Source organism: Helicoverpa zea, chromosome 16 (genome assembly GCF_022581195.2).
Source record: "Helicoverpa zea isolate HzStark_Cry1AcR chromosome 16, ilHelZeax1.1, whole genome shotgun sequence".
Classification (NCBI taxonomy): domain Eukaryota; kingdom Metazoa; phylum Arthropoda; class Insecta; order Lepidoptera; family Noctuidae; genus Helicoverpa; species Helicoverpa zea.
The window spans coordinates 4,479,440-4,507,395 of record NC_061467.1 but is presented as its reverse complement, the minus strand read 5'-3'; the positions used below and the strand labels follow the sequence as shown (position 1 = coordinate 4,507,395).

The following is a 27,956-nucleotide window of genomic DNA, read 5'->3' as shown; positions in this document are numbered from 1 at the left end:
TGAATCCTATGGTGGTTGCAATATATCGTTCCACAGGTTAGCTAATAATAACATTTTCGTAAACCAAACAACTAGGGTGCCCATGAATTCTTGTAACGAGTCAAAATATGGGTGATGGATTTTTTAAACTGTTGTACTATTGTTATAGCTTCCCAAAAAATGAAGAAAGGCGACATAAATGGCTCAGCAGTCTATATATGAAGTAGAAATACAAAAAAAACAGTCTTCACTTCGAATCTTCCTGCTTTTATACTGCTAATTTCCGCTAATTATTAAAAGCCTTTATTAGTATCTTAAGGTCACAAACTGCGTAAGTTAAAACTTCAATACTAATCTGTGTTTAATAATCTTAGCAAATTCGGATTTGTCTCACATAGCTTAATCTCATAGTCACCCTATTAGAAAGGGACAGACAGCCTCCGTACTAACTGTTTCACTCGGCTCGTTTTTTGGGTTTATATGCGCAGTCCTGCTTACTAATATTATGTCTATGCATGCCTCATACTACAATTTTTTTTTTTTTTTTTTTTTTGCCCATAGGGCAGGCTAAAGTCTTTCGACCATACTGCCTAGTCTTTCGTAGGTATTTATTTCTTTCGTAATATTTTTTAAAAATTTTGTCATACGTGTTTAATTCATGTCAAATCAATAATTTTTTGTCAAGTCATTGTCTTCTTTTATTATACAGGTTTTTTTTTTTCCCTAATCCAGCCGTTAAAGGCATAATTTCATGTCAAGTCATATCAATTTTTTTTTTTTTTTTTTTTAAAGACATTGTCAACGTATTTTTTACGTCAAGTTGATGTTATTTAAAGGTTTCACCTTTTTCCCCTATTCATATGCTATTATTTATTTATATACACCATAAATTAGACAAATATAATAGAATATTTTAAAAAACTATATATAAATTATATATACAAAGGTAATGCTAACTTTTATGAACATTTAAATGTCATTAACTGTTTCCAATATGAATCTGTACAAATATATATAAGTTGAAGCATTCATAAGCAACTCCTGTAAGCTAAGCGGGACCATTTCAGGATTTTTGTAAATTTTTAGAAGCTCATCCGACAACACAAGGCGCTGAATGTTGAAAGACGAACACTCAAAAAAGATGTGATGTAGTGTTTGAACCTTTTGCAATTGACAATAATCACAATATGCTGAGCTGACCATTTTGAGACGATGAAGGTGATAATTTAATCTGCAATGACCAAAACGCATACGACAAATAATTGAATAAAATTTCCTATTTAAAAAAATGTTATTTTTACAGAACCAAGGTACAGTATTAACTTGGACATCGAGAGTATTAAACCATGAACCCACATTTTCATTGTGCACACAATTATATGAATGTCTCCCCCACGCTTCACACATGCGTTGCCTTAAGAGACTAACTACATCTGTGTAAGGTATGGAAACACTTTTATCGCTGCTGGGAATTGAATCCTCTAGTTCGACAATTTTTTTGGCAAGATAATCTGCTTTTTCATTTCCTTTAACGCCAATATGAGATGGTACCCATACAAATTGAACTTCAATATTTGACTCAATCAATTGTACCCACATTTCCTTAATCAGATGAATAATGTAGTTAGTGTTAGCATGGAATTTATTATTTGCTATATTTTGTAGGACACTCATGCTATCACTTATTATGACCCATTTACTAGACTCTAAATTGGATTTTTTTATATGTTTCAGTGCACTCAAGATTGCAACAGCTTCAGCTGTAAAAATACTGGCATTTTTGTCAATTTTCATGCCTATACCGATATTTGAAGTAGGCTCATAAATAGCAAAAGAAGCCGCTCTATCATTCTTGGAACCATCAGTATATACAAATTTGTGATCTGACCACTCTGACAACATATTATACACATCCTCTTTAGAAGACAATTCTTTTCTCTTCTTTATAATGACAGTTATAGCCGGAAATTTACTACTAAATGAACCTTCATAACAAGGCAGGATATGTTTTGATTGATGAATGTTAATATTTTCAATAAAAGCTTTAAATTTGTTAAGACTTTGTAATATATAAAAAGGTTTTAAAGTAGTATGTGTAGCTAAATGTACAAGATTGTTTAAAAGACTATTACCAGAAACACTATAAAGCTTCAGAAAGAATCTTTCCAATAAGAAATCAAAACGAATAGCTAGAGGTGCAACATTACATTCAATCTGCAAAGCGTTCACAGGAGTACTTCTGAATGCCCCAGTAATAACCCGCAAACATTTGTTTTGCAAAATATTTAAACTATTTACATGTTTTGAATCTGCAACAAAGCAATAAAAACCATATTCAAAGTGACTACGTACTAAAGATTTATATAACAATAATAATATTTTTGGGTCTGCTCCCCAGTAAGTTCCACTCAAGGATTTTAAAACATTAAAACCTCTATTTGCTTTGGCAACAATATTCCTAATGTAATTACTCCAGGACAAATTGTGTGTAAATATAACTCCCAAAAATCTAACTTCAAGAGAGCTGGGTAATGCACAATTATGATACAACACAGCGGGTAAATTATGATTCCGCTTACCGAAAACGACTACTTTGGACTTTAATGGATTGATAGTGAGATCAAGGTAAGAGAAGTAATTGTGCAAATGTGTTAATGCAACATTGACTGTCTCAACTACTTGCGAAATGTTCTTCCCAGATGAATAAACCACAAGATCATCTGCAAACTGTAGATTTTTAACTTGAGCCCCTAAAATTAAATTTAATCTATGTATATACAATATAAATATTAAAGGTGACAATATTCCACCTTGACAAACTCCCTTAGCCGATAGTCTAGGACCATAAAGGTGCCTATTATATTTTACGAATACTTCCCTATTATTAAGGAAATTTGATAGCCAATTAATGATTTTTCCCGGAATCCCTATCTGTGATAACTCATCACATAGAATATCTATATTTACACTATTAAATGCACCTGCAACATCAAAGAACACTCCAACCAGATTTTCATTTGCTGTTATGGATTTATAAATATCAAGCTGCAGTTGACAAATACTTTCACGAGCGGAACGATTCCTACGAAAACCAAATTGATTTGATGGTAAGATACTATTTTTTTCTATATAAAATTCTAAGCGTTGTTTTAACAGTTGTTCAAACAATTTACCAACACAAGAAGTAAGAGCTATGGGACGATAAGAATCAGGACACATTTTAGTTTTATCAGGTTTTAGAATGGGTACTAGGCAATCAACCTTCCAATTATGGGGTATAATATCATTTTCCCATAACAAATTCAAAATTTGTAGAAATAATTTTAAACCTGAAATATTAAGTTTTTTGAAAAGTATATACGGCATTCCGTCAAGACCACATGTGGTATCTCTCCTGGAAGTTATAGCCGCCATCAACTCTTGCAATGTAAAGGGATCAAGCATGTAGCAATTACTAGAATTACAACCAGAAGTGAAAATTTTTTCACTTGATGGGACAAAATCTGGTGTATATTTTTTAAGAAAATCTAAAATCCATGTATCGTCTTCATGACCACTGACATTGTATGTTTTATTATATTTGCGCATAAATTTCCATATTATTGATATCGGTGTAGATCTATTAAAAGTTTCACAAAGGGAAAACCAACTTTTTTGCCTTTCTGTTTTTAAAACCAGTTTTTTAACTGCCCGTAACCTTTTAAATTGCAAATAAGTTTCTTCAGATGGATTATTTTTAAATTCCACATATGCGTTTCTGAAGTTTATTACAGCTTCCGCGCACTTTTGATTCCACCAAGGAAGCGAAGGTCGCTTATTACTTCTAATGCAACAAGATCTATTGGAAGAATGTGCAGAACTGACTATAGAATTGGCGGCTGCTGTGCGCAAAATGCTACAAAATCTAAGATATGTGTCAGTAATACATAAACTGTCGATTTCAAAATCATATAGCAATTCATCAACACTACTGGTATATCTCTTCCAATCTACCAATTTGTAATTTGGATAAACAGGCAAATGCTCAACATTAGAAGAATAATGACTGTTGTTAATGTAACTATTATTGCTAATCACTGCTTTTATGATTACAGGGATGTGATAACTGCTACCAAGAGGACAATCATGTACGTTCCATTCACAATTCAGCGCTAAAGATGATGAAACTACTGTCAAATCCAACGCATTAGGACGCCAAGTCAAGGAGCCAACAGTAGTTGGTTGACCATCATTGAGCAGAACCAAATTATTATCATCAATAACCTGTAGAATACTGCGCCCACGCACAGAGTCCGAGCCACAGCCCCAAGATGTGTGATGAGCATTAAAATCACCAGCCAATATGAAAGGTTCAGGAATAGATTTTATTAATAGATCCAATTTTTCCTTTGAGAATTGCGGATTACAATTCAAAGGACTATAAAGACTGACTATACATAACTCTTTGTTATTTACTTTTATTTTAACACAAATATTTTGTAATGAGTTATCACAGAAGGTTTTAATTTGAGTATAATTAATATTTTTATGAATGATTATTGCAACACCATTATGTTTGTTACCAATATCATTTCTTTCAATATTATAATGTTTAATTTTAAAATCGTGTTGCGGTTTTAACCACGTTTCACTAATGATTGCCAGATGAATATTGTGTCTATAAAGAAAGTCAATAAATATATGTTTGTTACTATTTAAGCTTTGTGCATTCCATTGGACAATATTTAATTCCGAAATATCCATTAACAGGCAGAAGAAAATTTATCACATAAAGTTGATTTGAGAGCTTCTTTAATCGACATTGAATTAATGGGTGTTTGTTTATTGCTTAATATTTTCGTAAGTGTTTCCACTAATGTATTTATAAATTTGTCTGATTTCATAAGATTATTTATTTGCGTGTCAATATTGCGTGCCGTTAGAGCTGGGAATGAATTCACATTAAAAAGGTCTGAATAAGTGGCGTTTCGAGATTTTATTTTATTTTCCTCTACCTGCTGTTTTTTAATTGGACAAGCTGAAGATATTGCAATGTGATTGCCCTTGCAATTTGCACATTTGGCATCCTGCGGAGCAACGTTACATTTTTTAAAATTGTGTTGCTCAGAACAGATCGAGCAGACTTCCGAGTTTTTACAAAATTTGGCGATATGCCCATATCGCGTGCATTTAAGGCATTGCTTAACAGGAGGTATATATTTATTTACCTCATGCCGCCAAGAATCCAAATATATGTACTGCGGTAAGATGGTTGAGGCAAAAGTAACCGCTACTGCCTGTGTAGGAACGAAAGAGAACTTACCTCCATCACCTCTTACCCTGCGCATGAAACGCCTTACCTGGATGACATTTTTTGAACTACCAATCAACGAAAAAATTTCTTTATTTGCCATATCAACTGGTACTGAAGTGAGTACCCCAGTGACCTCAGTATCACCAGCAGGAATAGACGCTCTGAGCGATAATTGCTCCAGCAGTTTTTTGTTCTTCAGGAACATATTTGCGTTGTTCGGTAAGTCGAAAGTGACGCCAACCTTGTATCTATTAATGCTTCGCAAGTGCATCACCCCAGACACACCATGCTCCCGTATGCCCTTAGATAGAGCCATACGATCTCTGTCAGTAAAAGTCCTGCCTTCGTCAATATGGTTAAGGAAGACAACCAACTCCTCCTTCTTACAGTCCTCCGGATACTTCCGTGCGTAGCCTTTGACTTTGTAAATGGCATATTTATCTTTAGACTCCTCGACTTTGGAGTTGGAGCATGCCGACACCACCGAAAGTTCGGAGTCCGAATCTACGGACTCAGGCCGATTCACGTCTGGAGGGACATCTATGAGATCATCTTTCCGCCGCCTCTTCTTCCCCATATTTACAACTATTTATTTACAACTATTTATTTACACTGTATTCACACTATTATTTACAAATATAGTCCCGAAAAAACCTAATATTTTAATTTTAATTTGCTTCAAAATTAAAAAGCGCGCCTTTCCACTTCAATGGTTCCCGCCTTTTTTTTTCCCTCATACTACAAATTGTAATCTTTTGTAAACACATGGCAATCTAGGGATTGCAACATTCAAATTAATCTATTATAATAGTCGGTTTTTGAAAACCCGGACATGGGCCTCGCACGTCCTATTATTTGAGACTTTACGTCCTATTATTTTATAAATACGTCGCTCATTTTTCGGCGCTTGTTTTTTTTTAATTCGTGTTATTTTTTGCATCGTATCAAGTACGAAGTAAATAACAACAAGATCCTTTTTATTTAGATAAGTACTTCTAGAATAATACATATTACGGAATGTAGTGAGGTAGAGTTTTCCGGGAATTACGTTAACATTGTGCTTTTACTTGCAACACTATTTTCCAATCGGGTTCATTCATGATTGAACTACTGTGTTGTGATTGTGATTGATGTACAAATGAATGATTAGAAATTACACAGACAAGCAGACAGAGTTGTAAAGAGAAAATAAAACCAACTTCGTATGTAGGTATATTTTTATTTGTGATAAGTATTTTTCTCGAAGTGTTTGTGGTAAATTTACAAAATAAAGAATCACTGAAACAGGCAAGTACTCTCCATTTGTAATGACCATACAACCTTATAATCCAATTACGATAGGCAGAATTTGTTACGTACATAAACATATGCGATGTTAGTAAAATTTTGCATGCATTCGCTGTTGAAGGCGATATTCGATTGCCTCGTTATCAACAACAGTTTTAGTTTAATCGTTAAAAGCTAACGTAGGCATTGTCTAAATCGGTTTTTACAGCTGCTAAGTAATAACCGTTTCATGAAATTGCAGCTTTACTTTCTATTGCTCCGAATAATATTGTAAGTCAACGAGCATTAATGTTGTTTAAAGTAAAAACAGAATATATTGAACAACTCTTTAGTTTTCGTATGTCATGAAATGGTGAAATGATTATTACTGCAGAAGTTGGGAAGACAAACAAGTTACTTATTAATATTCCTAATGTTACCTTCTCGATTCTCTATACTGACTGCTCTTGATTGGATTATTGCCTTAAGTATAAAATATAATTCATTAAACATGAACAGGCTTCTGTTCCACTGAGTAAGCATGACATATGACTCAATAAGGGCCAGTATGTAATTGGCATACTTCCATACTGCATGCAGGTCCTGTCTGGGTCAAAATCAACCTTCTGACCTTATTGGGGTCATGGTAATGTTATTGACGTATTTCTGACCCCTCCAACTCCAATATCATTGATAAATGTGATTATTTCTACTGTTTACAAAAATTAAAACTTATAGAAAATTGAAAATATAAATCACCTTGGTCATGTTATTACCCAATGTGATAAGAAAATTCAATTTTTAAATCACATCTCAACTAATATGACTGTATTTTAATAAACATTGTTGGTATTGCACCACATTTGATAACAAAATTAATTAATGTTATGTTTCTGTAACCTTGTGAATAGTTTTTACATGTTTGTAATATTATCCTTATTTACCTTAGTTAAACAGCAACAACATTTGTAACGTTATCCTTTCTTACCTTAGCTTACAACTGATTTGAATTAAGCTATCATGGTTTTAATAAAGGACCTAAATTGTAGAATCCTTGGGATGGGGAGGACAAAATCAATCGAAAGTTTTTTAATCAAGTTTTCAGACTTTAAATTGGCTTCTTCTAAATTTCAAGTAGCCTTTCACTCAAAGCTCGTCAAAATGAGAACCATAATATTTATTTGTCACACAACGATAACTAATTGAATGATGGGAATGAACAATGAATTTCTTAAGTCTTACTTCAAGGCAACATCAATTAACACAATTTTCTTAATTTAAATTCAATTCAATTAAACTTCGTGCCTTATCTCCACTTGTCTGAATTACAACATGTGAACGCTGTTTATAAATTAATAAATATTCTTGATAAATAATGATAAGCCAATAAAAAACAGTCAAGCCTGACCAAAGTATATCATCAGATTTGGTTTTTATTTCTGTAGCAATAATTATGACTTGAGTCATTGTTTCCTTTAGTACAGGTCAATTTTGAAGTTAGTGGGGTTTTATTTTTAAAATTAGTACAACATACCTGAAGAATGTATTAGAAAATAATGTGTAGTTTTTTTACAGGTACAATGTTAAGGTTTCGGCCCAAACTGGGGAGTGAGCGCAACAGCGAATGGCGCTGTTGCTTCTGTCTTCATGTACGCACAGGAACCATACTGCTGGGAACATGGCATCTTGTAAGTTAGAAATAATGATATTTATTTCTCATAACAAACCTGGTATTTATTTAAACACAGCCATACTGGATTTCTAGAATAATTTCAAAGATGTAGCCAATAAACTGATGTACCTTTAGGTACCTATTGGAATTTGAATGTTATTGAAAAGACGTCCACTATAATTATTATTACATAACAAAAAGCCAGTTTATTATTAATTCTGCTTCTTTTTAGAAAACCAAACAAGAAATAATTATGCTCCTTATCTAATTTGCGGATTTCATATTTTTAAATCTCATTAGAAATTCAGCTTAGTCCTATTTAGAAACTACTATAAGACTTAGCTTGTCGGAAAACACGAGTTAAATCGCTTATTACCTATTAGTAGGATGAACTGCTTATTTTCGTTTTCCTCGTTTTTCGTTGAAAATAGATGTGTGGTACATAAATTAATGAAGCTTATTGCTAAATAATTTGTAATTGGGATATGTTTGTTGTAATTATTTATCCTGCTAAATGCTGTATACCTGAGTATTTAACTGAAATGACGCATAATTTTTGCATTTGCATTTAGGTCCTACTAGGTAAAGCTCATGAGGCCCATTTAAATGCATCCTATCAAGGTCCCATAGCGACTAGTAGGAAAGTGTCAAGCATGCTAAAACTGGGATGTTTGTTCTAGAAGTACTCGGATTTTGTAGTTACTTAGTAGGTATTGTTAATCAAGCATCTTTTTAAGATCGTATCATAGTCACAGACATCCACGTGCATCTTAGAACAATTACGTGGTATGCACCTGACCTTAATGCAAATAGGTCCTATCTACACTACACTGCGATGTCATTAATTATAATAACGCTTGCTCCTTGTGGAAAAGCTGAAGAAAATCTCGAGTTTTTTTTACTATGTTTCCTAATTACATACCTACATACAGATTTTCATGTATAACTAAAAAACATGCGGAAAAGCTATAGAAAATATAATAATTCTAAAAAAAAACGTTATTTTTTTAGAATTATTCAAAATTACATTTATTTAAGTTTTTTCGTCTATATACTTAAACATACACAATTAGAACATCTGCTGCATACGACGATCAATAATATTAAAATATTTTCTTTGTAGATGCTACACCTCATAGCGCTTGGGTTCCTGGCGGCCATTGTCCGCGACCCTCGCTTGCTGGACGAGTTAGAGCGGGACTCTGCCCCCATGGCTGACTGGGGTAACGTAGCGCGCGTCAATGAAGCCATCCCTACGCCCTTGTCGAACGTGGAAGCGCCTCCGAGCTCCATCCCTCAGCATATTGGACAGCCTCGAGATCATAGCCTTATATATCGTAAGTATGACTTTGAATATAGAATAGGTACCTATGTCCTTTTACAGATTATAGGACCTTCTGCGTCTACGAGGTTAGAGGATATTGGTTAGCTATTTCAAGATATCTTGATTTATCCCCTAAAATGAAAATATATTTTAGGCCCAAAGTGGCTACACTACATGTTGCTAAAATTCTTCGATTATGACTTTCTTTATGATCATAGCATTTTTTTTATTTCAGCATGATAAGTTTGTGTTGTGACAATTTCAGGACCTTCATAATTTATTTTAACTCTTACAACTTTCAATATAAAGCCTGTATATGTAGTAAGAGAGAGCCATTATTTTCGAGTAAACGTACTGCACTCAGCTCTGCTATACGTCATCTCGTTGAAGTATTGATTTTAGCGACTTTGCCAATGCCTACTTTCACTGCTTACATCAGATATTGTCTTACTTAGAAAAGACGATGTAAGGCATTTTAAAAATGTATTGTATGTTATAATAATGTGAATTAATATAACTACTCTTACGTGTTTGAAAAACCAACTGTGACCTTGAGTACAAAACTAAGCTATGTCATAAAATTATGCATAGTTGCACGTTTTTCAAACTACGTCAGCAACTGGCTCATATTATTGTTTTTTTTTTCTTGAATAGGCAGAACAGAAACCACACGATTACAATAAATATAATGAATCATTTTTATCATAATTAAATTACAATGTTAAGGTTACACTAGTCGATATTTTTCCCATACAAAGTTCGGAGTGCTTTTACTCTACATTGTGACATAATACATTCAAAATTAAACTTGATATCGTTTTATATTGTTATTAAGTTTGTCTGTACGGATTTAAAAAAAAATAAAAAAATCCCAGTAAAAAGTTATGAGCCAACAAAGTTCCGTTTTTCTAGACAATTTTAACGCAACTTTGAGTGTTAAAAAGTCCCATAAAACATGTAAAATCTCCAAAACGAAGTCCGCTCCGACATAGCTCAATTACTAAAGAGTTCTATAAAATTTATTTCAAATTGATTTATACAGTAGTTTTTTCAGAAAACGCTTTTTTCTGAAGCACTCTTCGTCTTTTTTTACGTACTCGTTTTGCGATGAATTGTCGTGCATTTCACTCAATAGCATTCCCCCCGGCAGAAGCGCGGGGCGGAGCGGAGAAAGACGCTTATACACACATGCTTATTTCTACAATTTTTACGTTTTGCACGATATTTTGTCGTGCAACTGTGCAAATTTTAGTGCAACTATTTGTTTGATTGTTTTGGGCTCAGTCTGCTGCTGCGGCCCACGTCTTTCGTATCGTATGTGTGTAGACTATTCTCCTAGCGCTTATCGTACGTAAACATTACACTGACCCCCGGCTAAAACTCTGGATTTCGATACTACCTTCTTTATCTGTTTGACTTGGCACTGAACTTTGGACTTAGTATTTTCGTTTGTGATTGGAATTGTTGGTTTGAGTGGAATAGTGGATACTATTTCAGTGAAGTGGTTTTCATTGAGTGCAAAACACGTGTGGAAAACAATAAGAAACAAGAAACAATGGGTAAGTAGTACAAGTTATCATACCTAAGCTTCCTTATTAGATAGGTTTACCTCTTACCTACTTATCATATATACCTAAATTAGGTACTATTATTATTTTTCCATAAATCAAAGTAGGTAAGTACGAGTAAAGCTAATAGGTACGTTTCTGGTTTACCGTTGAACCACACGACTTGGGACTGCCTCCGGTGGTGTCGATAGGTAGGTAGGATAGAAGTACACCAGTTGCTCTATAAAAGATGGCACTATAGTAAATTATTTATTAGGTAGGTACCTAGCTATTATTCGCGGCACGTAAGTTGAACCAAAATGTAACCATAGAAACGATCGCCATTTTAGATCAACTTGCCGCGTACGCTATGTACCTATTCGTAATTAACGTGAACGAAGCCGCGGGTAAGTACCTACATAAAAGCATTTTGATTATCGGTAGGTAAGATGGTAGGTATTATCACAAAATGTTTTGAGGTTTACGATAATTTATATCGTAAAATCCATAAACACAGCTCAGAGACCAGTCACGGACACGATATTGTGCCTCAAGTTGAGGCCCTCAACTCAGGACTCACTTACGGCTTGCGCGTCCAACAGTTCCCGCTCGAACGGTCAATAGTGTTTGTAAACTGTGAGTAGGTATAAAAAGTGTAGTCTACATATTTTGTGGCTGTAGGTCTGTACTGTTCAAACTTTGAGTGCGAGAGCGCCGATTGCGCCAAAACATCGTGTGATGTCCGTGTCTCTGTGAGCGTTGCTCGAGCACGCTGTAGGTACCTAGGTATATTTATATTGTGGTCATCGCGCGTGGGCTCCGTGAGAAGGTACGCGACTAGGGTTGCCAACCATACTTTTTTATTATATACTTTATATTTTTATTATATATTTTTATTATATACTTTATTACGTACTTTATTTTTGGTAAACATACTTTCTAGGTACTTTTGTGACAAATATTTTATAATTAATATATTATATTTAATATTTTTTTTGACGTTCGAAAGGTGCTGTTTTGCAGCCAAGTTTGAATAAATGAGTTTTGATTTTGAATAAAATACATTTATACAAATACTGTATTTTCAAATCTTTACTTCCACCTAAAATGAAACAATAAATAATTGAACAATTACAATTTGAAAAAACACGAATACGTTCTTTTTCAAATTGAATCAAGTTTGTTGCTGGCATATGCAATTTTTATTAAAAAAAAATATAATACCGTGTAATTATAACTTGGTATAATTATAATGTTATTTTTGTGGAACAGATTCAAAAACTTGGCGAATGGGGCAAAAAGGGCGTCTAAAACTAAGCGCCCGCAGGAAGAAGCTCAAAAGATCAGCGAGAGGATATTTCATGAATAAAGAAAATATTCCTCCAGTGCATGATACGTTCCAACAGTAAGTACGATTTATTTACACCGTTGCCATTTCTTCACATTCACGTAGATGAGGTAAGAGAGACTATGATAGAGCGTTTGAATGTCTTAGCAGTCTCAAAGTAGGATACAATAATGCCAAAACACAAGCGTGTCTATTCATCGCTAAAAGGAGCCCGTTCACCTTCACTCCTGCTTTTCGGAAGTATCATCACCTTTAGATGCTGAATATCTTCAAAACCACGAGGGTAGCAATTGGTAGCAACTAATGGTAGCTGGTAGCAATTAGGTAGCAACTCTCTATATGTATTTCGAGAGGATCTGAGAGTTGTGACAGGGATCCTGACGCAGACGTTCATTTCGACTAAAGTAGCTGCTAGAAAATTGTGCGTTCTTGCAAAGGCCCAGTGGTAATTCACACCGGGACATGATGTTTATACAAAGCACAACCCCGATCATGAGTGGCGGGATTGCAGTCAATAACTAGTTTATACTAAATAAATGTATGTGTTAAAAAAAATGAAGAGGTTTTATAACTATGGTAGTGTAAGGTGACTGACTAGTGGACTTAGTACTAGTGTGCTTACGGAGACGCGATGCGTTACACGGCGTTTTGGGGGTTCGTTCAGCAGCGGGCCGCGTTATCGCACATAAGGTAATGTACGACAACCTGGGTGGCAACGCGCCGCGCAACGCATCACATCTCCGTAAATAAGCACTTATAGTGGGTCTCGCTTATATAAATCCCCATTTTTTGTTTCAGATCACTTCAAGAAGCAATTTCGCCGCCTTTGTCGCATTTGCCGCAAACACCGCGGTCGGCGTTTTTGAGAATGTAAACAAACAGAAGAAAGCAACCTTATTTCTAAAGGAATAAAGTATTATTTTTATATGTTTCTGTTCCGTTCTTTGGTAAAAGCCGCTTTGCCTATTTTATTGTTTTATCTTTCATATTCGTTACAAAAATTGTGATCGAGTTACACGTCTCTACTGCTCTCTTCGTTCTTCGTATGTATAATGTCAACTAAAAAAAATGAGAAACGCTATTCGACACGAAAATAACTGTGTTACTGCTTAAAAAAATCAAAATGTTCAATAAAATCAATAAAATTGATTTCTAAATACATGTAATACATATTATAGATAAATAACACCCAGACAACATTTGTCCTGGGTGGGAATCGAACCCACGACCTACGGCATAGCAGTCAAGATCACTAAGTACTAGACCAACAGGCCAGTCAAACTGATTTTACATTGTGTTATCATAAAAAATGTTATTAGGTACCTACGCCTTGGGACAATACTGAAATCCATGCGAGCATCACTAGTCGGTACCTCATAAAATAAGCAACTTCTATGAAATCTATACTAATATTATAAAGAGGAAAACTTTGTTTGTTTGGTTGTAATGGATAAACTCAAAAACTACTGGAACGATTTTAAATATTCTTTCACCATTAGAAAGCTATATTATCTGCGAGTAACATAGGCTATATTTTATCCCGGTGCGGGCAGTAGCTCCCACGGGACGCGGGTGAAACTGCGGGAAAACGGCTAGTATAAAATGATAACAGTACCTATCTATTATTTTAGTACGAGTTAGTAAGCGCTTGCTGACTTTTCGGTAGCGAGCAGTACACAGCAGCATGTATGTATGTGTGTCTAATGTCGTTTTGATTCGTAACGGTGTTTGTATGCGTGTTTGTTTGCACGAAACGCATTGTGCAAATAGACTAGCGTCTAACTGCTCATCACTGGGGCTATCTCTGTCGCACACGATGTCAGATGAGACAGCGCGCTTTTTGGCCACGCCCCTGAGTGAGTTCGAGCCCGCGACTAGTTTAACCTTAATGTGCCATGACCGCGCCTTCTAGAATTTATGAATATTTATAAAAATATATGGGCAAAACAGCCAACTAACACTTTATCCAATGAGCTTAGGCCTGAAACTGCGTTAAGAAGGTGAGGGGGCAGTTTCAGGCCTTTAAGCCCTAGTAGGCCCTAGTTGCGTCACAGCTGCCGTGCCGTGGATGGCAACCGAACCGTATGCACGTGAAAAGGCCCTTAGGTACTAATAATTCACCATTTGCACATTTATGTCCTTAAAAATCACAATTGTTCGCCGGAAACGGGGATCAAGAACGCATTCAAAATGTATTTAACAGTTTGCAACTGTGTGTGTACTTAGATGATGTGGATGTGGGTGCGCTGGTTACAGTGTGTACCCTGGCCATCACATTCATGCTGATCTACGGAGCCGCTCTAGGCAAGCCCGCCCATCTATTGCCATTCTTCTGTCTGCAGATATTCGACTTTGCTATCACAGTGTAAGTATTTACAGCATATGAACAATTAACAGTATGTAACATTAGTGATCACGATAATTTCGCAACATTTTGTAACCTATTTCATTCATTGTAGATACTGTTGATCTAATTTTATTGCAGATCAAATTAACGTCCTTCACATCGACATAACGCGAATTTGCTCATGCAGCATTATTACCATTATAATGTTTACTTTGTATCGTATATGTAATGCACAATGGTGTTCTAGTTAATACGCAAATACAACACGTAATTGTTGTAAAATTATCAAAGTATGTACTTTAAAATTTGGCCAAGGCTGTAGATTTTATTATTTTTTTAATTCAGAACTGATGTAACTTGGTCTTTCGCCAGATACCAGTTTTTGGACACCCCGTACACTGTAACTTCAGAAAACTTAATCTCATATTTTCATTTCTGTCACCCTTTTTAACCATAATTTCAACATGTTTCTCAAACCATAACTACAAGACTACCTTATTCCCGCCAGTCTGACTGCGACCGGTTACCTTTGCTACCTGCGCTCCATACATCGGCTGGTTGCGGAGACTCGGCGCGTTCCGTGGCAAGCTCAGCTGCTGCAGCTGCCGGCGCCCGCCTTAGCGCTCGTCGTACTTTCTGCCTTCTTGGTTGCCGTGCTGCTCAAGGTACAGTGATATAAACAACTTTATATGAAACTAGATTCTGCCAGTACCTGTGCTACCTGCGCTCCATACATCGGCTGGTTGCGGAGACTCGGCGCGTTCCGTGGCAAGCTCAGCTGCTGCAGCTGCCGGCGCCCGCCTTAGCGCTCGTCGTACTTTCCGCCTTCTTGGTTGCCGTGCTGCTCAAGGTAAAGTCCTTTAAACAACTACTTGAAACTAGCTTCTGCCAGTACCTATGCTACCTGCGCTCCATACATCGGCTGGTTGCTGAAACACGGCGCGTCCCGTGGCAAGCTCAGCTGCTGCAGCTGCCAGCGCCTGCCTTAGCGCTCGTCGTACTCTCTGCCTTCTTGGTTGCCGTGCTGCTCAAGGTAAAGTGGTATAATAACCTAATTATAAAGTTGGAAGTCGGATGTTTCTTCGGTAGACAGATCTAGAAGATAATTTAGTTGGAACAGTAACATGAAAGCGAGTCGTTGATTTCATAATTAATGCACTTAAGCATTTTTATGACTCATCGACTGTAACCTTTAAAAAAACTGTCCACACAAGTCTCGTTGATCAGTATATTACGTCAAACATGAAGAGGTTTTGACGTCAGTCGTTTATTAATACAAAAGAAAAGTAATGGAGTCATTATAATAACAAATTAATATAAATTAGTTACCAATACCATTTTTCGACGGATGCAAACCTTTCTAAGGGGGTAATGACATTAACAAATAAGGTCCAGCTTAGTCACACTAGGTAGCTTACTTATGTACTACAATTAAAACAATTAACTTACTGCTACCTAACTGAATACCCTAGCTGTAAGTCATGCACATATACTTATGTTGTGGTGCATTGGTCACGTACTAATAGTAGTTACACACACGGCACGTAGATAACTAGATAGATAAGATATGTTCTGAGCTCAACCTCATCCTCCGAAATCGCATGGTAACACTGCCAGTCGGCTGGACAGCGTTGTGGTTACCAGTGAGTTTTGATCACTTTAAGTTAGTCGGGCCATGGGGACCAAGATCTCTAAGGAAGAGGAGGTTGTCGCTCAGACGGCAGCGGGTGCATCAAGTGCCGCAACGGTCACTCAGGAGCAGCTAGCTCAAATCAAAGCGAAGTTAATTTTCATAGCAGTTTGTTTGGCGGTTATTATAATTGTATGGTGTTTTATTTATTTTTTATTAAAGGGTTTACCAATAGCTTCTGTGTAGATAAAGCTTAAAGTACAATTTCTATTATTACTAGGGCTTTGATGTAAAGACGTGTACAGACAGCACAGCAACCTACTTCAATCTGACAATTTTCTTCAATAGATTTTCAACCTTATCACAATAGTGGAAGGTTAATGTTCGATTGGTAAAATTTTACAGATTCGGGCAAGTTGATCTGCTGCCGTCGGTACTTATAAGCAACTAGCTTTTGCCCGCAACTTCGTTCGCGTGGAATAGTGACTACCAGCAGATTTTTGATTTGACCAATAGATGGCGCTATATGTCCGGAATAATTTTATCTTTATTTTTTTTTGTAATAAAAACTATCCTATGTCCTTTCTCAAGTTTCAAACTATGTCTGTACCAAATGTCACACAAATCGGTTCAGTAGCTTAGGCGTGAAGAAAAGACAGACAGACAGACAGACAGACAGACAGACAGAGTTACTTTCGCATTTATAATATTAATTTGGATGTTACTGTAGTTTTATAAAATTAAATTTTGAATATTTCCAGGGTTACTGCATCAGCGTAGTATGGCGCTGCTACAAGTACCTGACGATGCGTGCACACGCGCTACAGACGCCCTTCGTGATCTCCAGCGAGGACGTGCCGGGGGCGCCGCTGCCCTACGCCGCGCCCGCGCCAGACTACTCCAGCCTGCTGCCGGACTACGAAGAGGCGGTTAAACAAACCCCACCTCCTTCGTACCGCGCCGCCACGCTCATGGCCGCCGCAGACCCCTCGCTTACAACCGTTGTTAGTATTCCAATTTTGAATTTGAATTGTTGAATTACCTTTTTTTTTAGTAGCGCCTCCTACAGTCCTGTCCATTTTGGTGCAGTTGACAGTTGCTGTCATTCAGTACAAATAACGCTATATTCCCCATAGATATAATATAACTAAACAAGATTGCGCACGCTCAAAATATATATTTACGAAAATGAACTCTATTCTAACGCAATAAGGTACTAAATTGGTTGCATAATACACAGAGGCAAATCCGAGCCGAGAGGGATAGTTCGAACGGAGGCTGTTTGTCTCTTTCTAACACCTTGCCAGCATAAAAAAATGTTGTGATCAAAAGTTTTGTCTTCCCAAAAACAATTGAATCACTTATATTTTTATCTTATTTTAACAATTGTAAGTCAACAAATTAATAACAATCGCATTAATTTATTCGTATTTATTATTAAAACATAAACAACATAAATTTTTATTTTGCTTTTTTTTATTTTCTAGCGGTAACCCTGAACATTCTTGGCGCGTAATCAGCATTTAAAATTTTGTTTATATTTTTTTGTATTAAATCAATTTAAACTATTAAAATGGTGAAAAAGTGTTGCGTTTCTACTTGCAAAAGTGAATCCTATGGTGGTTGCAATATATCGTTCCACAGGTTAGCTAATAATAACATTTTCGTAAACCAAACAACTAGGGTGCCCATGAATTCTTGTAACGAGTCAAAATATGGGTGATGGATTTTAAAACTGTTGTACTATTGTTATAGCTTCCCAAAAAATGAAGAAAGGCGACATAAATGTCTCAGCAGTCTATATATGAAGTAGAAATACAAAAAAAACAGTCTTCACTTCGAATCTTCCTGCTTTTATATTGCTAAATTCCGCTAATTATTAAAAGCCTTTATTAGTATCTTAAGGTCACAAACTGCGTAAGTTAAAACTTCAATACTAATCTGTGTTTAATAATCTTAGCAAATTCGGATTTGTCTCACATAGCTTAATCTCATAGTCACCCTATTAGAAAGGGACAGACAGCCTCCGTACTAACTGTTTCACTCGGCTCGTTTTTTGGGTTTATATGCGCAGTCCTGTTTACTAATATTATGTCTATGATATTCCCTTATAAATGACAGCTTTAAACTGTACATAAGATGCAGTGGTATACATAAAGTTATTGTAATATTTTATCTTAAAACAGTTTTTATAAAAGATGTTCTAAGTTTATTTTTCTTGTTTTTCCTTCCACAGCAGGAGAGGGCACAGAGCGAGCAAGCACAGCCGCAGCCGCAACCACAGCCGACCAACACCATAGTGGTGCTCCCACAGAACGGCACACAAGCCCGCGTCTGAATCTCAGAAAACCATTGACAGCACCGAGGATATCACTACATAAAGGGCACTCATAATTTAAGATTGTTATCCATAAAACACGTATTTGCGTCTACTGACACATCTTGGCTAACTTTACAAGTACATAATCCAGATACGATGTAAGAATTTGGTGTTTGACAGTAGCTGCAAGACGTGAAGTCGCTTCGTCAACCACTTGAATTGTAAACCTCATTCTACACCAAACATCAAGTACGCTCAATACGGAAGTAACTGCACTTAGTTGTCCAAAGATAATGTAGATTTCTTCCAAAGAGCTTTTAATGTTCACCAATGCAAAGAAGCCCTTATTATAAATTCCATTCGTAATCCTCGTTGCTTTCATGTAAAAAAAAAACTATAAAATTATTTTTAAAGTCATCGTCCTACACGTTCATCTAGATGTATTTATTTTTAGACAAGTTACTGAGTTAATTTTCATTTTATTTATTTTGATTTTGAAATACTAAATAATGTTGTTAATTGTAACTTTTGTGCTTGATGTGGGATAGTGAGGTTTAAGCCAGTAAATCTATCTCGATCTTAAATCCAAGAGATTTAAATATACATAGATTTCATACCAGTGCCATTGCGTTGAGTGTAATAAATTTTATTTTTGTACTTCATGAAATCATTAGAGTTATATTCCCTATCCAATCATTAAAATACACTATTAAGTACATCTAGCGAGGCACCTGTCGAGGTATCTCATTTGCGTTAAATAGTTTGCTGTACTTAGTTACACGAAATATGCTGATTTATTTCGTGATAGTATATTTTTAAGTGTCTCGAGTAAACCTACTCGAAATCAGAAGTAGATGTCTCTATTAGCGTATGAAACATATTGACATTCCTGAATATTGCATTGTATCAAAACGTTACTATTTTTTGACGGTTCATAAAATCTTTGTGACCCTAAATCTTTACATTGAGATATATATGTATATAAACATATACTTACAAACTCTACAGCCAGTCAAATTGTGTTGTGTTAGCAACCCAGTTATTGTAATATACGTACGTACGTATTATTGATTGAGTATTATTTATACTATCTATAGCAATCATAAAATTTAAAACAACAGTCGTTTGTATTGAAATAGGTAGATAAAGAGACACATTTGTTTATTTAAACTTGAGATTAATATCAGATACTTACACATGTGTGGTTTTACAACTCAGGGTTACAGTAATTTGAGCTTGCATTAGCCTTCCTCGTGAGAACTATAGTTATAAAACCTTATTATACAAAAGTACATAAAAATCTGAAATATAATAGTTAATCACGTTAAGTAATATTTCGTTCTTTCAGTCAAAATGCAGCCATTGAATAAAATTTTAGGCATAAAATGCATACCACTCATTGGTGCCTTATCATATCGTTGGCAAATTTCTAGTACCTTCTAAACGATCATTCTAAATAAATTAGGTACAAACTATCTAGTATAACTATTACTTAGATAGGTTGCGTGTGATGTAGAAAGCTAATCATGTCGTTGCTTTTTGTCGTAACTTGGTAAGACACCGTAAGTAGTTTCATATTGGCCTAAATTGTAAAGCAACTGTGTCGCTGCATTGTAATTTGCTTTGATTAGTTGTAATGAGTAATGCCTTGTACACAGGACTACAACAACATTTAAGAAAACTATAAGCTTAATAGTGAAGAAAAAAAAATCTTAGTTCAGGCCGAAAAATAAAAAAGTGGTCAAACAGGATTTGCTCACTTCATAAACTTAACCTTGTACTGTTCATGAAATTCTTAGTTATTTTGTGTATTGTTAGAACCTAAATTGTAAATGCACCAACGATAAATTGACGTGTATTACATATTACTTACTAAATTATACTTAATGTAAAATATTCTTGAAATAAATCATACATAAATGGAGCTTGTTACTTTTTATTTTTGAACATGTTCTAAATTAGTCCTCACGAAATTACTGCTAGTGCTAAACTATTGCGGATTTCCCTTGTGTTCATCCAGTGCCAGAGCTATAAGTGCCACATAAACGGCTGAACCGATTTTGACGCGGTATTTTTAGATAAATGCTGTTGTCCCAGCGGTGGTAGTTTTACGGGAGCCTAATTTTGATATCAGTGTATCCAATCAGTGTGTCATTGGTAAAATATGGCTTTCCAAATCCAAAAACGCGTCTTCAAGAAATCATAAATAAAAACATACAGGCGAGGCGAGAACCTCTTTTTCTGGAAGTCTGGTAAAAACTGAGAACGTTAGCGTTTTATTATAGCCAATAGATTCATTTTTCCATCCCCTCAGCTAAATGTTACGTAACTAATTCCGTATTACGTAAGAACAGGGATAGATCCTCGTAACTTCCGCTGCCGCTTTAAAGGTCACGTTGAGGGACAAACATGATTTACAAACAATAGGCTGCATCTGCGCGCGCAGCAAGCCGGCAGGCTCCGGCGATAGCAGGGGTCGGCGCCAACAACCGCGCCGGCCGTCGGGACGCGCGCCGCCACCTGCATTCTCTATTTATATCGACGATTCACCCCCCGCCTCGCTTCGCGCCTGCGCAGAACATATTCTGAAAACGACGAAAGTGAAAATTGCACATCATGATAGCGGCCGGTGCACCGCGCTGCCATACAATAGTATTGCATCAAACGAACTGCTAATTAGTGAGTAAAGGACACAGCGAGCCGGCGTGTAGTGCGCCACGAGGATGGCTGCGGGGCGCACGGCGACGGACTCCATCAGCACTGCGGCAGTCCTGCGTCACGTATCAGCTGTTTCACCGGCGAGGGGCGCGCGCTCGTGACGTTTCAGGCAAGCCGCGAGCCGCGGGCCGGCCGCGCGATGGCGTCCACCATGCAGCTGGAGTTTACGCAGGCAATGACCGATTTCAAGACGATGTTCCCGGATATGGACGACGATGTTATTGAAGCCGTACTGCGCGCTAACCAGGGCGCGGTTGATGCCACGATTGACCAACTTCTAGCTATGAGTACTGATAACCAGAATGAACGATTAAGGCTCGAGATGGAGCGCGTGGAAGGCAGCACGCCGTCTCGTCGCAAAGACCGCCGTTTAGGTTGCAGGGCTACAGACAACGGTGATGACAACGACACCACGGCACTCGTGTATGTATTTTTTTAAGTACTTGTAGTAAAAACTAAAATAACAAAGTGTAACGTTTGGAAGAACCAGAACAATAACCCTCTACGGGCTCGACGCAAACAAACCGTGTCAGGTCATTGTGTGTCTGTCAAGGCGATTACGGCTATCGCGCTATAGTAGGCAATGTTGTCATCTTCACCGGTAGGCCGACTGACAATAAAGGCAACAGGTTAGCATGACTAGCAGAAAATTTTGAATATCAAGGATACAAAATTAGGGTAGCTATAGTAGATAAGTGTACATAGTGGCAAGATATTGGAGTAGATAAAGCCGGCACTAGCTTTCCAACAAACACAGTCATTATCCAAACAAAACTTGTATTCTAATAACTTTGAGCACTTATTTCACAAACGAACAACAGATTTAACTAAGTAGGTATATACGCCGTCGCGTCGCTGTATTGTCATCGCATTTTTGATGCAGTATTAGAAGGATCCGTCGATAGATGAGACCAAATTACTGAACGCATGCATGGATTATATTTTTCTCCATGTAGGTTTGAAACTGACTGGCAATTAGCCAAGGCCTACTTCACTTAAGAGTTAGGAGGTCAGTGTGCTAAGGCCAAAAATTCACCTCCTCGCTGAAGTACCTATAATTGCCTGTTTCTGGAATTAATCCAGATTTTCCATCTGTTCTCTTATGATAAGGGGCAATGTATAGTTTAACGGAATATTATACTCCATTTTCTTATTACAGAGATGTTGACGACGAATCGATTCCATTAGCTGTAAGAAGGAAATGGGTGCCCAGAATGCTGGGGCCACTACCTCCAATGTTTCTCCGAATACCGCCAGGGACAGACGCTAGAATAGACCTGAGCCTAGAGATGGACGACGATCGCATCGCCACCTTCTTGCAGAACGAGGAGTTTATGGCGGAGCTGCGGTGGAATCAGGAATTCATGGCAGCGCTGGACAGCGAGCAAGGCCAGAAGACTAAGTGTCACGATGATGAGGCAGCGTTCAAGGAGAGACTGAAAAATATGGGCAAATGTGAGTAATAAGATGTTTTTTCAGCGATTTTAACGTGACCCTGTAGTTAGCAAAATTTATAAAACACTCAACCTGATCATCGAGATGTTGAGAATGTGTAGGTAGGTAGTTATGTACTTGAAATATTATATGCAGGAGCCCGCGGGCTCTATCCAGTCTATCCAACTGTAGGGACATGACGCACGCATCAAAACGATAAATTATAGCAATTATATAATTAAGCTGTTCTAAACGACCGAAGTAATTTTCATGATTTAAGATTATTGATAAAATTATAGACAGCCTATATGTATGTTATGCCTGAAGTTAGTTAGATCCGGCATCTAATGATTAAGTACGACTGGTAAAGTCAAGCCGTAGTTTAGAAAAACTCATTACCTTCAGCTTCCTTATGGCTTCCAGTAATGAAGGAGTTCTAATGAACTCGCAGTATTCGTCATGATTTTATGGGTCCTAAATTGCCATGATGTTGGTATAGACTGCACTTAAAAGGGTTGTATACCTTAGATATAGGTACTTTGTTTGATGATTGGCTCGTCAATCTTCCTAAATGTTTACTTTATCGTAGTCTCTGTGGGGTGCTAGTCACGCTGCGAGCTCCTAAACAAAGCATCGTACTATAATTAGCATGCCAATATTTACGCAAGCGTTTGGTAAGTAGTTTATTATTATCGACATTGTGGATCAACAGCTTGCTCTAGCATTACGACATGCATGAACAATTCGATTAATTATTAAGTTTCTAAACAATTAGTCAACCACAATTTAGATCAATGGTACCACATTACGTGTTCTTGTATCATTTATACAATAATGCATATAAACCTTTATTTATACCTATGGACTATGGGACTTCCGTGCAGAAACCGCAGCGCTAACACTAACATGTGCGCCAACCTCATTAAAATTCCAGCTAAATATAATAAAAGATGCAAGCAAAACTAATTCATTGCGTCATTTCGCAGCTTCTCGGAAGAAATTTGCCCAGTTGTCGAAGATGTTCAGCCGGGGCGGGTCGCGGCGGTCAGGCAGCGCGCGAGCTCCTCCGCGCGGCCCGCCTGACAGCCTGCTCCTCCAAGAGGAACACAGTGATGACGACGACCGCCCACAGCATCACGTTAAAATATAAACTACATTTCCACTCTACGAACTTTCAGATAGAGATGAGATAGCCTTAAAAGAAGTTACAAGGTTACGGATAAGACTGGGTCTGTTTTGTACATTTAGGAAAGGAATACGATTGATATTTTTCTGTAAAAGCACTTTAAAGGATCAGCCAGCACTAGCAGTTACTCCTTTAGTATCAAATGTTGTCGGATGTAGCGAGGTTGCGTTAATGTTGTTAAAAGTTGCAATAAACTATGTAAAATATAAGTGAGTAGGTAGATCATGCTTTTACTGCGTCCGTCAAAATGATAAATAGGAACCAGAGGTTCGCCTGCATAGAAGGGCCGTCGCACTTGTCATATGCTAAAAGGCTAGATAATATAATATTTTCTATTAAATTATCCTTAAATGTAGCTTTTGTGAGATAAATTACATGAATTCTGTATTCTAAAGTACGTATAGCAGAATGCACGAGAGCGTTTGTATCGGGCATGATACACGAAGTTCCACCCGGCTATAGGTTAAAGACGGCCCTGGCCTTTGTCAGACAGGTTTATAGAAATAGTATTCATATGGCGATTCTATAAGTACTAAGAACTAAAATATTTTCACATACATCTTCCAGTAGTTCCATGAGAGTCAATGCATCCAATAATGGTAAGACATGGCACTCAAATACCAGCACCTATAGATAAGTAGGTATATCTACAGAGTTACCTACATCTAGTCTAGAACATAGAGAGTCAATTTACATAGAGATGGTAATCGAGTGGTCGACTCTTCGGTAACTTAATTATGCACAAACATCTGTGCTCTATACGAGAATTACTTAATAATTATTATGCTGGGCATGGATACGATTTCAAAGAAAGGCTGATAAAAGAAACAAATGTATAATATAAATTATAACTAACCATTTCATAGCTAGCTAGGAAGGTAATGTAAATAACTGTTCTATTAGATAACTAGTCTGCTTTGTTTCGATCCACGAATTTTAGTGCCGTTAGAGTTAGATGCTCATTTTGTTTGGGTCATCTCGTTGATCGAAATCTGTAAGATGATAGGTAGTTAGATTATGCACCGACAGTACTTTGGTCCGCACGATCGACCATGACCACGCGACATTACTGAAACCTGAATAATAGCTATACTGCGCATTCATTCCATTGAAGCGAGATGCCGTACATTGCATCCATCTGTTAGGAATGTTTGAGCCGTTTGGTGTTTACAGAAAATACGAATAAAATAACGTTAATATTAAGCCTATTTTAAGTAGCTTTTGTAGTGACAAGACCTAAGTTAATTTTCACAGTTTTCACACAAATTCATACTGTTGTCCCACATACCTATACCTTCTCACGAAAGCAGTTAATTATATATAGGATAATCTTAATCAGAATAGTGAAAGAAGAACACCGTGTACAAAAACGTTAAAGTTTGTTACAAAACCCTGGTCTATGATTGCCGGCACTTGTTAGGGTTCAGAAAATTTGTATAATTTGAATAAATACTGACATATTTCACCATTATACTCCCAAATGTTATTCCTGTTTTGCACACAGTTTATTATACTTTAACATGCAAATTCAATGTTGAATTAAGTTATGTTAAAAAAATATAAGTAGGTACAATCCATGCATTTTGGCTACAGCAATGTTGGTATGCAAGAAGTGCTGTAATAAATAACATATAAATAATTACAAAAACGGTTTTAACTAGACTGATTGTTTTTGTATTTTGCAGTCTATTATGTAAATTCGTTGCAATTTGTTTGCATATTTTTCGTGTAATTTCGGTTTCAAATGCCGAAACCTTGGAGAAATTGCGACGAGCCGTCGTAATGTAACTGATCAATACAAACTACAAAATGCACTTTGTGTACGAGAATCTACAAAGTCTACAGAGTTTACATGATAGAGCTTTCGTGTCTATGGATTAACAAGAGTTGGGAAAGTGCAGCCCTACGTTCTACTGCTAATGTAGATATATTTCTGGGAAGAATGGTGTAAATTGATTTCACTTACAATAAAAGATATCTATTTATGAAAGATCTTTTTTTACCTTTTCACTGAACTTGTAGATGTTGATTGTTTGCGGTTAAAGAAATGCAATTAGGTATAGTTTTACTAAAACCATGTAACTGAACTTTCAGAATATGCACTTGCACACTGAGGAAACGACGCAGAGAACCTTGCCCTTCCAGCTCATTTATTACATTCGTTATTTGAGTATTTAATATTCCTAGTATTTTTTTTTTAACTGGATATCTTTTCATCTAACGGACAATTTTTCGATTGAGCATTGACAATTGACATAGCAACGCTTATTCTCAGTTCCTTTCTATCCGTAGGAAACTGGTCGCACGTATGCTAAGCACCCATAATTAGATCACAATTTCTATGCGAACATGGCATTAGAGTATCGGCTGGGTATAAGGAGGCATAGCGAATCATTATGCGCCTTCACGATCGCCGATCGACGCATATCAACAGTCATCAGATAGTTCGACGGAGCGAAACGGGAAAGTCGCAGCCATTGAGTCGATTGAACGACGTGCATGCGACGGTATATATCCAAAATGCCAATATTTGTAGGAAGGTATTATTGGTTTCAAAATTAACTAAATAGTTTTAATTAGGCCCAATGCTGAGACTATTATAAGATGTATGAGACTTGAAGAATAAGTGTACCTACCTAATAAAAACCTAATAAGGAGGTACCTAACAGATTTGAAAGCAGTTGAAAAGCAGCTAATAACGCTTAAACGGCAGATACAATTTTGATGAAAATAATCTAAGATCTGGAAAACCGGCTCAAATAAACCCACATCACATTGGTTTTCCTACCCGTTTAAGAGCTGCGGTGCCACAGACAGACAGACAAAACGATCGGATACGAGAGGTGTTCTTGCGTCGATGGCTAAAACACAGAAATGTATGTGGCAAATAACGACTCTCAAGTTTGAATACACCACATACCATGCGTGAATCCACACATTCATCAAGGCAACCACCGTTACTAAAAGAATCTCCCAGTCGCCAGGCTATAACTATGTAAGTATGGAATTCTTCGTCAACCAATTGTTTTACTGGGATTTAGAACATTTCGTCAAGCAGCACCTGAGATAGATAGTTGCTATGAAATATTATACACTATTACCTATTACAGTTTACTTTCAAACGGTCTTTTAGCACGCTAAAGAAAGTCACATTACTCGTACGTACAACATGTCTCCAGCATTGTTGCTGGTAAGCTACTATGATGACATACATTTTCCATTCTAATGGCGGCCACAAGTGAATGAATGTCTTGGTAGGTACTTTGTTAAATCATTCTCATACGTACATAGCGTATAATTAAAAATATTAACAGAGTTTCTCATCCGGAAAATACTGAGCGAAACTCGGAATATTTAAAGACTTTCATGAAATAATACAGTTGCCATGAATAAAACATAGCCATATGTTTGTCCGCGCTATGATAGAACCAAGCTACTTACGCTTGAGCCATTAGCAAAACTGCCTATAAAATCTCACTAGTCCAATATAATTATCATCTGTTTATTCACTTCTTATGACGCAACATAAGATCTGGTCAGGCCCGCCGTAAGCGGGCGTGCAGTGCGTGCACAGCACGCGGGCGGCACGTCCTAGGGGGCGGCAAATCTAGCGAGTTATCACGTAATATTTAAAAAATAAAATATCTTTTTACCAATGATTTGATTTCAATATATCCGAACACAGCAATAGCGCTAAGAATATTACTTAGGTACACTGTCGGTTTCAGTTAGGTACCTACATCTGTTGAAACTACATTTTCAAAATTAAAGATTCTTAAAAACGATTTAAGATCAACCAGTGGCGTAGCGTGGAGCAAATGCTATTTAGGGGGCGGCAAAATTAAACCAATAAAATTTCAGAAACAGCCGCCCTAGCTTTGGTCGTCTCCTA

The 27,956-nt window shown here is 36.7% G+C and overlaps 2 protein-coding genes and 1 long non-coding RNA gene across 11 annotated transcripts; all 3 read left to right on the top strand.

Moving 5' to 3' along the window:
* The first annotated feature begins 791 nt into the window (after positions 1-791).
* Positions 792-4,943, top strand: LOC124637621. Of its 5 annotated transcripts, none has more exons than XR_006985265.1 (5): positions 792-925; positions 1,066-1,197; positions 1,283-1,421; positions 1,714-3,086; positions 3,743-4,943. It is a non-coding gene; the product is annotated as an uncharacterized LOC124637621 (long non-coding RNA). The 5 variants fall into 5 exon arrangements; XR_006985263.1 differs by lacking the exon at positions 792-925 and having other exon boundaries at positions 932-1,197; positions 3,743-3,952; positions 4,074-4,943; XR_006985264.1 differs by lacking the exon at positions 792-925 and having other exon boundaries at positions 932-1,197; positions 1,714-2,604; positions 4,074-4,943.
* Positions 4,944-6,353: 1,410 nt separating this feature from the next.
* LOC124637833 (lysosomal-associated transmembrane protein 4A) lies at positions 6,354-20,650 on the top strand. Of its 5 annotated transcripts, XM_047174530.1 has the most exons (8): positions 6,359-6,559; positions 8,114-8,226; positions 9,334-9,547; positions 14,656-14,794; positions 15,285-15,333; positions 15,519-15,626; positions 17,168-17,410; positions 18,643-20,650. In XM_047174530.1, the coding sequence occupies exons 2-8, from the start codon at positions 8,119-8,121 to the stop codon at positions 18,742-18,744; spliced, it is 963 nt and encodes a 320-aa protein (XP_047030486.1). In that variant the 5' UTR covers positions 6,359-6,559; positions 8,114-8,118; the 3' UTR covers positions 18,745-20,650. The 5 variants fall into 5 exon arrangements, with proteins under 5 accessions (XP_047030485.1, XP_047030486.1, XP_047030488.1 ...); XM_047174529.1 differs by lacking the exon at positions 15,519-15,626 and having other exon boundaries at positions 6,354-6,478; positions 15,285-15,441; XM_047174532.1 differs by lacking the exon at positions 15,519-15,626 and having other exon boundaries at positions 14,686-14,794; positions 15,285-15,441.
* A 546-nt stretch (positions 20,651-21,196) lies between these two features.
* Positions 21,197-25,484, top strand: LOC124637834 (CUE domain-containing protein 1). The gene is made up of 3 exons (XM_047174533.1): positions 21,197-21,867; positions 22,604-22,899; positions 23,865-25,484. Exons 1-3 carry the CDS (start codon positions 21,584-21,586, stop codon positions 24,026-24,028), a joined length of 744 nt encoding a protein of 247 aa, XP_047030489.1. The 5' UTR covers positions 21,197-21,583; the 3' UTR covers positions 24,029-25,484.
* Positions 25,485-27,956: the final 2,472 nt, after the last annotated feature.